The 13,565-nt window shown below is 32.3% G+C and overlaps 2 protein-coding genes across 2 annotated transcripts; both read left to right on the top strand.

The window, feature by feature from the left end:
- The first annotated feature begins 1,956 nt into the window (after nt 1–1,956).
- LOC132192578 (beta-1 adrenergic receptor-like) lies at nt 1,957–3,942 on the top strand. The gene is made up of 4 exons (XM_059612602.1): nt 1,957–2,195; nt 2,450–2,730; nt 2,917–3,184; nt 3,299–3,942. Exons 1-4 carry the CDS (start codon nt 2,001–2,003, stop codon nt 3,542–3,544), a joined length of 990 nt encoding a protein of 329 aa, XP_059468585.1. The 5' UTR covers nt 1,957–2,000; the 3' UTR covers nt 3,545–3,942.
- Nucleotides 3,943–7,788: 3,846 nt separating this feature from the next.
- Nucleotides 7,789–11,383, top strand: LOC132205703 (uncharacterized). Its single transcript, XM_059634953.1, has 22 exons — nt 7,789–7,833; nt 7,884–8,130; nt 8,191–8,207; nt 8,262–8,291; nt 8,351–8,384; nt 8,432–8,511; nt 8,579–8,684; nt 8,749–8,981; nt 9,038–9,094; nt 9,152–9,176; nt 9,237–9,301; nt 9,359–9,814; nt 9,869–9,938; nt 10,001–10,050; nt 10,100–10,135; nt 10,192–10,291; nt 10,340–10,472; nt 10,504–10,513; nt 10,566–10,634; nt 10,698–10,778; nt 10,835–10,952; nt 11,012–11,383. The coding sequence occupies exons 1-22, from the start codon at nt 7,789–7,791 to the stop codon at nt 11,293–11,295; spliced, it is 2,346 nt and encodes a 781-aa protein (XP_059490936.1). The 3' UTR covers nt 11,296–11,383.
- The last annotated feature ends 2,182 nt before the right edge of the window (nt 11,384–13,565 follow it).

The following is a 13,565-nucleotide window of genomic DNA, read 5'->3' as shown; positions in this document are numbered from 1 at the left end:
TTACTGCATGATTTCTCTGAGTCAAAAAAGAAAAGTTTTAAAATTAAGCATCTCTTTGTACATCAAAACTTTTGGCTTTTACTTTATAAATTTTTAAATAAAATTAGAAAAAAATTATTACTAATAATAAATTAAATAAGGAAATTTTAACGATAAACGTGGAAAAAATCCATTTATAATTCCAACATGCCAAATTATATACGACTGTTTCTACTGCAGCAATTTCTATAAACTTGAACGTTTGAAAAGGCGCAGTTAAATTTTACTGCTTTTGCAAATTCCTCTGTTTGCACTTGGGGCTCCTATGGAATAACGAGGCCTAGCAAATTTTGGCTGGAAAAAGATGCAAATGAGTCCGAACCAGTATCCGAACGCGCCAACATAGTCATTAAACGCGCGCGCCTCAAAAACAAACGCGGCGATCGAGTCGCACCCAAAGGCATTCCGTAGCAGAGAGAAAAATAAAGAAGCCGTTCTTTATTCTTTGCAAGGGATATTGTCTGCGTTCTTAGAACGGAACTTGACTGAGTGACTTGCTGAGTGATGGACTGGCGTGCAATAAAAAGCGGCGCGCAATAATTGCTTCTGCCGTTCTCGATCCTTTTGTACGCGCAGAACAAATAGCAGTCGCTTTGGTGAATGTTTTAATGAATGGCTGAAAATCATCCATTAGACTTTAATTAATGCTGCAAAAAAGATGCTATAAAATTGTAAAACGAAAAAAAGCAAAAGTTTTAAGAAGATTTACACAATATCCTGGTATTAATCTCAAATTATTGAATTATGAAATTGGCTCTTAATAAAAATAAAAAAAATAAAAATCGGATTGTATCATTTTAGTGAATGCCGTAAAAATGTATTAAGTTTGTCTGAAACTGCTCGCAAGATAGATAATAGATAAGTAATATTGTATTGTATAAAATGTATTCTTCTCCTGTTAAGTCGTACACATGTTGTGTTTAATAAAATTTTCTAATCTAATCTAATAAAAAAAAAAAAAAAAAAAAAAATGAAAACAATATTTCAAAAACAGTTTATTTTTCAAATATCATTAACAATTCTTATAAACTACATAAATAGTTGATTTGCTTTTTTTCATTAAAATTATTGATTTTTATTGCTTTTTATAAAAAGAAAACCATATTGATTTTTTATTTTTAAAACCGTATTTACAAAAATAATAAAAACAGGTACATTTTATATTTCTGTAGGTCCTGAATTTTTCAAGGTTATTTGGAACTTAGTCGCAGCTATAAAAATGCAATTTTCGACTCACTGAACTAAAGAAAAAATTATTATGACACTCTGTGGATGCAGTTAGAGCGATGAGAGAAAGTGCAGTTATTTACTTCCGCTGGAAAAGTTCTGAGAAAAATAGAAAAAGTCACTTTGTTTTATCGTTTGGAAGATGTGGAGTGAAATTGCTTTTCCTTTTTTCCTTGCTCTCGAGGGGAAAATTGAAAATTAATTTATCATATTATCTGGGGTTTTTTGCCCCATGCAATAGACACAATATTAACACCAAACGAAAATAATTTTAATTTCATGGGTGGAAAATTTTGTTAGAAAGATGGATTACCAATTTTTTTTAAGTGTATGAAATAAATTATAACAAAAATCATTATCAATAGGAAATCTGTTGCAACATAATAATTAAAACATTACTTTTATACTGGTCATAATTTATATTTTGGGTGTTTAAATTTTTTACTTTGTCCTCAACCTATTTATATTATCTCTTGCTTTGGACAATTTTTCGTCTACGATGAAAACAAAACACATGATCTGACTCAACGTTGCCATTTAGAGATTAAAAATCAAAAATAATATTCTACGTCGCCAAACCATATTTTATATTTATGCTTGTGACGCACACCAGCAGGATATAACAGGCGTTATCAGTGTGGTCGGCAACTATATTGATAAGGACTGAAACATTTCCTCACTGAAATTTGCTCACTCGCCCGAATCAGACACAGTTTAATTTTATAGCGATCAACATGGAGTTAAAAGATCCAACGTTTTGGGCCAAGTTTTGTGAAAGCGTCATAAATGTGGTGTTAGTTACGATCTGCGCGCTGGTCGTGCCCATCATTGTTGGCAACGTGATGACTGTAGTTGCCGTTTTCAACAAAGCCAGACTCAACACGCCATCTAATATTTTCATAGTCGGTTTGGTGGTTGCAGATTTACTGGTATGAAAACTATAATGCAAATAAACAATTCTATAAATTTTAAATTTAAATTTTTTGGTTAATTATTGGATTAATCATTTAAATTTTTTAATTAAAGAAGTTTTTTTATACACATTGGTCGTCAAGAAATTAAATTTCTTGCAATTTCAGTTTAATCAATTTATATTCTTTGGAAATTTTCCAAATTATTTTGGCAAAAACAAATCATATGCACTAAGGATAATTTACACTTAATTAATTGATTAAAATTTCAGTTGACTTTATCCATCCTCTTAGACGCGGCGATATATGCAACCATCCAAAATGAAAAAGACGCAATCACGAAATTAATGGGTTTCGCTGTGGCCAACAGCCAGCAAGAATTAATAAAAAAACAACTAAAGTTTGACATGTTCATACATCGCGCTTTCCTAGCTGTTTTGGTGCCTATTTTTGCAAGTTTCGCCGCTTCAGCCTGCATCTTGGTGTTTTTTACTCTCGAAAGACACATTGCGGTGGCGCACGGCGACGCTCACCGAACTTCCATCACAAAAAAGTATAAAACTTTTAATCATTTAATCACTTTTAATTGCTATACCAGATAATTATTAATATTAAATAACAAAATAATTGACTAAAAATAAATATTTTTTAAATTTATTTTTCTTTTTCTTTGCATTTAATAATGAAGTTTACCACTGAATTATATTTACAAATATTCATAAAATGATAAAAATTTCAGGAAATCTGTGACGGCCGTTCTGATATCTTTCATGCTTGCTGCCCTGTTCACCATTCCACTTTTTACCTGGAATCAAGAGCAGAAGGACAAAATTGATCGATCTTGTGACCAAGTCTACTGGCACTTAATTCGGACAATTGGACAGGGCTACTATATCATAGCAAACCTGCCTTTGTATGTAATCATCATCATTTTGGTCCTGGTAGTCAGCTCGCAATTGAAAAATGATTGTGGCAAAGGCATGCCAGAGCACGTAAAATCAATGGAGGTGATTTTTTTTACGATTTTCTTAAAATTATTTTTTAGCCACAAACTTTTCGCTAAATCAAATTTTACTTTTTATAATGATTGAAAATTTATTAATTTGAGCTAACTCTTTTAGGCTGTGAGGTTATTGTTGATCTGCTTCATCATCTTGTGGCTCCCATTTGTGCTTTTCATCGCACTGGTCGTGAACAAAATTCTACAAGTGCACTCTTTCTTATTCTTCGCGTTTTCCATGCTTGCAATAGTAATAAACTGTGCGTTGAGACCCATAATATATATGCGGAAAATGCCATATTTTGGCAAAGCATTTCGACAACTTGTGTGCTGCAATAGAAAACGAGTGCGGTACGGCAGTGTTTGAATTGTTTATAAACAGGAGTATCAGATCTCAGCTGCCTATGCCACGTGGCCATTCCATTGGCCTGATCATTGTGGATAGCCTAATAACACATGTGATTAAATTAAATGACTTAATAGTAGATTAAATTTTAAATTAAGAATGAAGAATCTCATAATTGAGTTAATGTGAATATTAAAATAGGAAATCGGATTTGAAACTTGTCACATAAAGTTTTAATGTGAGCGTGCGGATTTCTTGTAGATCTGGCTGAATGGTCACCCACCAGAGCCAGATAAGACAAAATAAACTCAATAAATTGTTGTTAATTGAAATAAGAAAAACGTGGTTTTTAAAAGTATTATTTTATCATTTGAATGTCAATTTTTTCTTTAGAGTAAAATAAAATGGCAACGCTTAAATAAAAATAATATTGAATTTTCTCTCATTCACCTCGAATATTTTAAATACCCTTTAACTTTTATATTAAATTTTATGGTTTTGAGTGAAATTTATTAATAGAAGTTCCCATTTTTTAATTTTCTGAAATTGTACTGAGTATTGACGTTATCCAATAATATCTCTCAAAGTTTTTGCAACTCTGCTTAAATCAGCCATTCTAAAAGTAGTAATTGTCGGCCAAATTAGTACGAATGAGCCCAGCGCGTGGAGAGACATAGCTCTGGTGCGGATGTTTTGCGTTATGTAGACAGTAACCGTGCGCAGAGCATCTTTGACAAGACTGTTTGAGGCCACCAGGAGGTCCATGAGTGACGCAAGCAGATTATTTTTCATCCTAGAAGATATAAAAGAGATTCAGAGGTGGAAAAAGACGCAGTTATTTGCTAAAGGAATGTTTGGACTGAAGCAAGGCGCAATGTATGCAAATGGCAAGTCTATTTTCAGAATAAAGCGATTTGCTCTGTGAACTTGTGAGTGAAGCTGGGAAAGTTTATTGACTTTATCAGTTGTTAACGGCTTGAAATGCTGGTAAACAGGGAGACTCGAAAGAAAACTAAAATGTGTGTTATTTGAGCTTACAACTTACAAGGCGAAAATTGTAATTACGTTGAGGAATGCCGTTTAAAATTATTTACCTTTTTATTATCAAAGATTCATTTTAAAGAATTTAATGATGAATTAATCAATCAAAATAAAAACTTTTTGGTTATAAGTAATAAGTGATTAAAATTACAATTTTTCACATGCCTCAATGACAATTGATAAATAAATTGCTTTCTATTACAAAGATTGAAATATACAATTAAAAAATGATTTGAAAAAAAAATGCTCGGTTGAAAATCAGCATTTACAAGTGTGTTTCTGAGATATATTATTTTAAAATTTTCTTCTTAACTATAGCTCCGGTAGTGAATTTAAGTGCCTCATTAGTATATATTGTTTACAAATTATTACCAAAATTTGTGTATACACGTGTCCCAAAATGGCCAGAATTAAATAACCCGCTCCCCTTTAAGAGGAAGGGAATTCGTTTACACGTCATTTGCCCCCTACGGTTCCTCGTTCTTTTCGGCTGGATGGGCACGTGTTGCTCTTCGTTAGCAATCAGGTCACACGTGTCGGCGTTCCTCGAAAAACAAACCGCCAAAAAAAAACAATCCCCTGACTAATTGGACCGCAGAATCAGCCCGGCCAGAGAAAAATAAAAAAGAAACGTTCGATTCGAGAGAAATTTGCTCCCGACGTCTGGGGAATTAAAAGAAAGGCTGCAATTAATGAATCGAGCAGGCTGGCTGGCTCCGAATTTAGATGCAACTGTCGACTGATGTCTGCGGTCTAGCATTTTGCCCTACACGCGTGGCGCGCGGGTTGCCTAACGACGCTAATTGGTTAAATCGGATCCAAGCAGGGAAGGAGAAAAATTGCGGCGATGGAAAAGAATGGGTCTTTTGTTCTCTTGAGCTGATCACGATTGAAACTCATTGTATTGAGCAATGCAATTAATTAATTAGCAGCGTTTTCATGAACGTTTTATTCATTAAATTTTCCTCGTTCTGACATTCTGATGGAAAAGAATAATTTTTTTTTTTAAATTTAGTCATTGTATTTATCATTGAAGAAAATTTCAAACATAGGTAAATAATAAGTATGAAAACTGCAAAAAAAATTAATAGTAAAAGATAAATAAATAAATTTTGACACCTTTGTAATTTTAAATTTTTCCTGATGCAAATTAATGTTAAAATTTCAATTGAGAGATGGCCAAATAAATATTTATCTTCACACTCTCCTGTTTGCACAGTTCCGACACTTGTGGTGTTCCGAGAAGATCACTTTCCACTTGGCTCAATCAGTTTCATACCACCCTCACTTGTGTGCTCTGCGAGGCAAAAACCAGCACCGCAAGAGAGGGGCTGTATCAATCAGGACACGAAATGCTCATTTAACTCGCCACCTGCCGCCGTCGACGCGTCGTTTGCAAAATTGCTGGTGGGCGGTCGCGCAATTGAATAAGATTCTCATTAGATCCGATAGCGCTGATTGATGAGACAAACGCCGCACACAGAAGCCGCAGAGTTCACAGAGAGACGTATTCGGGTGGGTGGTGCTTCATATCGATCACTTGTGTTCAAGGGTGTAAAATTAATTGCAAACTCAAACCCGATGGAAAACAAGCTAAAAAATTTCTGAACTATAAATTTTCTTGCTACATATTGAATCGAGAGAGAAATAATATTTCATATCTATCAAAGATAAAAGTTTGGCCGAATATCAATTTTTAACTTCAAATTTAAGCAAATTAACTTTAAACTGGAATATTTTGTCTCATTGCATCGTAAATGCAGTTTAAGTAAAACGAAAATAAATTAAACACGTAGTTCCTATTTTATCTTTTTTATTATTGATTTCGTTTTTATTTTCCCAATTTTTACCACACTGTTTGCATTTAAGGAAAAAAATGTATTTAAAAATGAAAATAAATGCTACACAAAAATATGAAATAAAGTAGTAAGTAGTGGTGCAGCAACTGTTTAAACATTGAAGCGGAATGATGTTGAATGTATAATAAAGTTGCTGCCGCCCTGCTCCCGTCAGTGAAAATTAATTTCCTGCTTGAAAATGAAAATTAAAATAGAAAAATATTGTGATAAATTTGATTTCAGATAACAAACATCACAAAACAAAATCAATTGTGCTCTAAAATTTACATTTTACTTAATTAATTTCCACGAAATTTAATTTCCGTTTAATTTTATTCAGCTGAGAGATTATTTAAACCAGATTGTCTTAAAATAATTTTTTTCTTAGTTTTGTTAGAAAAATTTAAAAGATCTAGTACAATATGCAAAAATAATCTTCTGTCATAGTCGGTTGGTAATCGGTTTTTCTTATGAGGAAAAAAATACTCGATTTGATAAAATTTAGCTTCATTATTACACGTTAAATGAAAACTCGTGCCATTCTTCTGCAACACAAGTGTGGCAATAAAATGGCAAGGTGAACTTTGCAGCATTGGCCTTGGTCGAGGAAATGCACACCGGTGTCGACGCCACTTTCTTAATGTGTTGCCATTAATTCACATCAGCTGTGCATCGAAGCGAACAGCTATTGGCGCACTTCCCGCAACCGTCCAGCGAGAAAATAATTTGCACAGTTGCAGTTTTAACCTGCGTTAATTGCACCGTTAAGCGCTCAGCAATTGATTAGACTATTGAAGTTAACTACGGAATGATTTCTAATTTTAAAATCATTTTTTCAAACCTATCAAAAGAAATTTTGGTATTGCTACAATGTTTAAAGTGTTATTAATTATTTATTAAAAATTATAAAATTAAATATATTGGTATAAAAAAGTGATTATGCAAATATCTTTAATAAAAAAAAAAAAAAATTTAAATTATTTATTTATGAATATAATGAATATTTAATGTTAAAATTATAAGCTCTAACGATCGTAAATGATTATTTTCCTTTACGCTTTGAAAATATATATTATTATATTATAATATCATCAAAAAATTTTAGAGTTAAAAATTTCAGCTTCAAACTTCAATAAAAAAAATCAGATCTTATAAGCAAAACATTAATTGATTGTTAATAATTCAAATAAAAAAGTTGCACTTAATTGCTAGAATAAATTTCAATCTGCGTCATTTCAATTCAATTTCTAAAAAAATATCCTCTTACAATTAGATAGATTATTATCAATTGAAATTAAAAATTAATTAGATACACTATCAACCATCATTTCCTCTTCCAAATCATCAAAACCTGCAGAATGATGCCGCTCGCTTTGTCAGTGTAAAATGAGGCTTCGCTTGCTTATATTTTGCGCTCTCATTGTGCTTTTGGTACATTATCGTTGAATTTCTTTATCAGCCTATTTTAATTTAAATTCAAGATTTATGCCACCTTTGCTGAAGCTCAGAAAAAGAAGGAAAGAAACAAGGCAAAACAGCCAAAGAAGAAGGCTAATGTGCTTAAAAAGAGAATCTCTAATTTGATACCCACTACCAAGAAGGCGACGAGCACCAGCATCATAACGTCGTCACCAACTTCACAGAAAAGTGCAGGGAAGGCTCAAAAACAGTCTACCAAAATCCCTGTAAAAATTCAAAGACCGGCACCTGTACTTGCAGAGGTTCCTGGTAAGCGTTTGTTATACAATATTCATAAATATTTTCTTGAATTTTATTTCCATTTCAAAGATAATCATTGCGATTCGGTATTAATTTTATTTTACCTTTCTCCAAATACACTAAAAATTTGTAAAATTTAGGCATCTTCATGCATGTTCTGTGACTTCAGCGCAAGTTTTTTTTTTATTATTAGACAGATCTTAAAATTTCTCATTATTTTCTAATCCAGAGTCTGCATTTTAACGAGACTGGCAACATGATTAGTAATTCATTTTAATTCCAGGAGTTTTTATAATTTTCAATCAATTAGACAATAGTATGCAAAATTATATCTTGCTGCAGTTTTACAAGGCTGAAGAACAGACCTACGCTATATTCAACCAACACTTTGTAACTATAATTAATTAGCATTGATAAATGTAAAAAAATTAATAAATTTAATAATTTATAATAAAAGCGAACTTGGACCGATAACTGGAAATTTTGCTACTCTATAAACATGCAGCCGGTTATGTTTCAAATAAATAGCTCTGACCACTTCCGTTTCACAAAAACATTGAAGGGTATAAAATAATAATTGCTAATTAACATAAAAAATTCTTATCAAAAACAAAATGTATTCTTAAGATGAACTGGGTGAATTAGTGAGCTTGGGATACCAGTTCTGGTTTGGTGCGTATTTTGACGCCACCCAGTGGGTCACGTGCGAGGAGGAATTCCTGGCAGAAAAACTACCATTACCTTTCAACTTTGGCGAAGGCGAAGTTCAAGAATGTGCATCTATTGTCTCGGATGGACGTGTTGTCAGGGCAAATTGTGATGACTCGCTGCGATTCGCTTGTCAAACAAAAAATTCAATTGTAAAATTATACACTGAGAAAACTGTTGACTTTTTAGACGAAAATTATTATTCCAGCCAGAATCATCACAAAGCTGCGTTGCAAATTGCAGTCTTCAAAAGTGCAGCTCAATAGTGAGTTTTTTTTTTTATAAGATAACATTTTTACAATTGATGGGAAAATTTTGCCAGACGAAAAGGACTAAATCTCTTGAAGGTTTATTTCTTGTCTATATTTTTTCAGGGAAACATAAAAGTAATAATTACAATTTTGAAGATCTTTACCTTGGTGGACTTTGGGTTTATGACTGCGATTCCTATTATTTGTTTTCATCATATTCGGTGGGAATTTACTTTTATTTTTCTCAACATGAATAATAAATAATTTAATAATAAAAGGCAAACATCACTGAAGCACGTGACGTATGTTGCTCACTGGGAGGAAAGTTGGCCTCCTTTTCGACCGAATTTAAGCAAGAGTGCTTTAATAACTTAATCAAAGTTGACTTTGAGCCTGAAATGATCGACGAATTTTGGACGTCCGCTTCGGGAATGGACTGTACGAACTCGTATCGGTGGTGCTACGGGAAAGAAATCCGTCAACCGAAGAATTCATTTTCATGGAAGCCGTCAATTTTGCCCAGTAGTGGCAATGGAAGTTGCGTTTCTCTGAATATAAAACGCGACGATGACCTAAAAGTTATTGAAACAACGTCTGCGGCCATTGGAGAGGGTGACGTTTTGCAGTTTTACCAAAACAAGTACAATGAGGATGTCTCTTCCGCACTTGAACGGCCTGACTTGAATTCATTTGCAATGGAAAATTGCTCTAGCAAAAAGAAATTTATATGCGAGGTTGAATTTTGCCATTTGCAAAAAAAAATAAGTTTTAATTAAAAATTTAATCAGCTTAAATTCTTGAAAGAATCTCCAGAAAACGCAATAAGTTCTTGTAGAAAGTTGCTCAATATTACTGATGGTAATTTATTTCCATTGTATATAAAATTAAAATTAAAAATTAATTTATTTTTTAAAATTTAGGAGAGTTTGATGAACTTAAAAACACAAGTAGCTATAACTTAAGGAAAAAGGTTCCACTTAATGCAAGAGAAAGAATTTTTATTAATATTAAGTTTTTAGTGCTATGTAAAATGCATAATGGATCTAATGAGTTTGGTAAAAAATTAATTTAATGAAAAATAATGATTAAATGAATAACAAACTTATTTCAGGCACAAAAGACCACACTGTTGGAATATCAAATACTCAAGTTTTCAATTTTGAGTGAAGAGTTAACTTTCTCAGTTTTCCAAACGTGCGGAAAAGCTATGAGTAGGAATTATTTGAAAATAAAAATTTGATTTTTATCGAATAAAATAGATCACACAAATCATTGTGAGGCGGCATTCAGAGCTTTCAAATGCTTTGAAAAACAGGCACCAGTGTTTGCCAGGCAATTCAAATTCACATTTTTGCTAAGTATGTACCTTTTTTTCAATTTTAATGCTACAAAGTAGATTTATTTTGACAGGCAAGGCTGTAAGTTCAAAAATTGCAATTTTGTTGTTTGAAAAAAAGAATTATATTATATATAATGCATATATAGGAACTGGCCACTTACCGCCCACGTGAATGCAATTCCGCTGATGGCGCGGCTGATGAATTCTTCTTTAATGTTGGATGGAAAACATAATCATAATTTGGGTCAAATTTTAATTAATTTTCTGCTAAAATTTAGACAGCCCAAGCAGCTAACGGTTCTTTGGTCAAAGGACCGGACGGAAAATTGTGGTTCAAATCAAAATTTAAAGAGTACCATGTAAGAAACTACTGTCAAGTATTTTAAAATTTCTTCATTAAATTTTTGTTCACAAGAATTATGAAGACGCACATAAAACGTGTGCACTGTTGTACATAGGTGGAACAAATGATTGGGACCTACCAGCGTTTATTTTCTACAAGGATTTCAAAGCATTTTACGATTGGATTGAAGGTACATTCAAAAGAATGCAACAATAATAGAATTATTGATCATAAATTATCTTTCCCCAGGAGAGAAGTCTGACAATTTAATCGCGCAGACTTTTATCGATAATAATAAAGAGAGGTGGTGCACGGTTAGGGGACCATCTACAGATGGAAATTACACGAGAGTTAGATACGAATCAAGTACGAATGTGCCACTGGTAATGAATTTCACCAAAATGCCTTTGGAGACGCTCAAGGTTCCGACTTTCCTTTACATGCCTAAGGGCAGCGACTTTAAGTACAAGCTGGGCGTTGCTTGGAAAAAACAAAAGCTGCAAGTCAACTATTTTTATTGCCAACAGATTTAGTCACAGAAAATTGGCGGCTATATTTGTAACCAAATAATTATTGATCAAATTGGTTTCTCAGAAAATTAGCAAAATTCGGATGCAAGCAAATAAATTTTAATAATGAGGAAATTAAAAATTGGGCTCCTCTTTTTAATCTCCTTGCTGATTAATTAACAATTTAATAATGTAAACAAATATTATCAGATATTTTATGCATGGATACTAGCAATGGAAATACATTTATTTTATTTATTTGCAAAGCATAGTATTTTTCTTTCGTCAAATCAACTGAATTAATACAGGATTCGCTTTATTATAGTTTGGTACCAAGTTATGTAGAAAATTTAAAGTCCGCATATATTCCTCTTTAAAATAATAAATTTCAGAGGTGACCTGTAGATATTTGAGATTTGATGTATTTCATATTGAATGTATCACTGACAGACGTGGAATTTGCAATTTGGTTTGCTGCAAAAACACAGTTTTTTGCGCGCTTTGCTGTCGCAATAAATGTTTTGAGCGTCGGTTGCAAACGAGCGTGCGTAATAAAACACGAACGCGCTGGCATGATTAAAAAGCAAAAATTACGCGCGACGCAAAAGCACTCAGCCATCTGGAAGGAGGCTAAAGTGGGACGGCTGCGATTGCCTTTTGCATGTCGGTCGAGTTCCTGTGAGATGAGAGGTAAATGAATTTGTCTTCTTATGCAATTGCCAAGTAAAACACAAAAAAAAAGTGTGTTTCGTAATTTGAATACAAAAAAAAAGAATATAAATTGCATCATAATGTCTATTTAATTGTATAGACGTTTTCAATATAACAAATAAATTCTCGCAATTTTTGTATACAACAAATGGAAATTTTAGTTCAGTTAATACATTTCCTGCTTTGTAATATATTATATTGCTATGTATTTTATTACAGTCATGGAACTTTTTTTTTAAATTCAAATTTTAAAATATATAAACTAGTACATGCTGAGTCATGGATTGAATTGAAGAAAAGGTTGGTTTTGTCAAAAGCCCTGAGAAAATATTGCGGCCGACTTTCTCTGTTCAGCATCAATAAATTAATCCTATCAATTCAGTTTCAGATATATTGCTTAATATATTGTGGACAAAGTTTTATCAATATTTCTTTGCATTCAAGCGCCAGGACAGGTTATGCTTTTCTCAAATTCATTAGGGCTGCAAAGTCGCTCATTCTGACGGAGATGTTTTGAACCAGCACTGACTTTGTACGTGGTTCACCCTCCGCCAGATGGAACTTCACTCTCCAGGGTGGTAGTTTCAGCTTCCCTTGTGCACCAGCAGATGCACTCCACCTCCAATTAATATTATAGTATAGTCATGTTATTTTATAAAATAATATTTTTTACCTCATATTAATTAAAGGTCCAAATTACTTCTCTTGAATTATAACATTTCATGAATATTTTATAAATAATAGTTATAAAATTAATTTTGATGAATTTGTTTTTTAAGACACTTTTCAAATTTCACGCTATATACTCATAAAAAAATTGCTGTTCTAATTTCTATTCAGTTTAAATATATAATATACTTTGGTTGGAATAACTTTTGTAGGGAAATATTATGAAAGGGAAATTCATCCAACGAAATTTGCTCTGAAACTGGAAGAGCGTATAAAATAAAATTTTTGATTGTTGTCAGCAGCTTTTTAAAATTAAGAGCAAATAGAAAACATGATTTAGAAATTGATGGAAAAAAATCAATATTAAGCCATTAAAAAATTAATTCAAATTTTTTTTACATATTAGTTTATGGCTAGAAATGTTAAATTTTTAAAAATTAATGGCAGTCTAAGAATAGCATATAAATTTTTTGCAGATCAAATAGCCCAAAGCAAATAATTAATCAATGTCAGCAGAAAACGAGAAATGGAACACTTCTCAATTGTCAAGCAAGCTGAAAACTTCGTAAGATAATGCATAATGCACATATCTAAAATAAAATGAAAGTAAACACATTCATTAGAGCAAGTTGACAAATTGTTCGATTTGCTAAATTATGTTGTTTCCATCGGAGATAAATAAAATCCAATTCACGATTAACTTTTAAAGAGAAAAATCTAGGAATAGCAAGTTTTGTGAAAAGAGATATAAAACTGTAAATTAAATTTAAAATAAACAAATTCAGCATCTTCCGCTCTTGAATAATTTGAAATATTGTTCAAGGCAGGTTCGAGGGTAAACAAATAAAAATTAATTTCCATATGATTCAGCTGTTGCAATGTACCCAAAAATTACCCTGTTTATTTCTGAAAGC

This window comes from Neocloeon triangulifer, unplaced genomic scaffold, assembly GCF_031216515.1.
Source record: "Neocloeon triangulifer isolate White Clay Creek 2 clone unplaced genomic scaffold, ASM3121651v1 ptg000003l, whole genome shotgun sequence".
Classification (NCBI taxonomy): Eukaryota; Metazoa; Arthropoda; class Insecta; order Ephemeroptera; family Baetidae; genus Neocloeon; species Neocloeon triangulifer.
The sequence above is the reverse complement of the archived record's forward strand: the minus strand, read 5'-3'. Positions and strand labels throughout refer to the sequence as shown.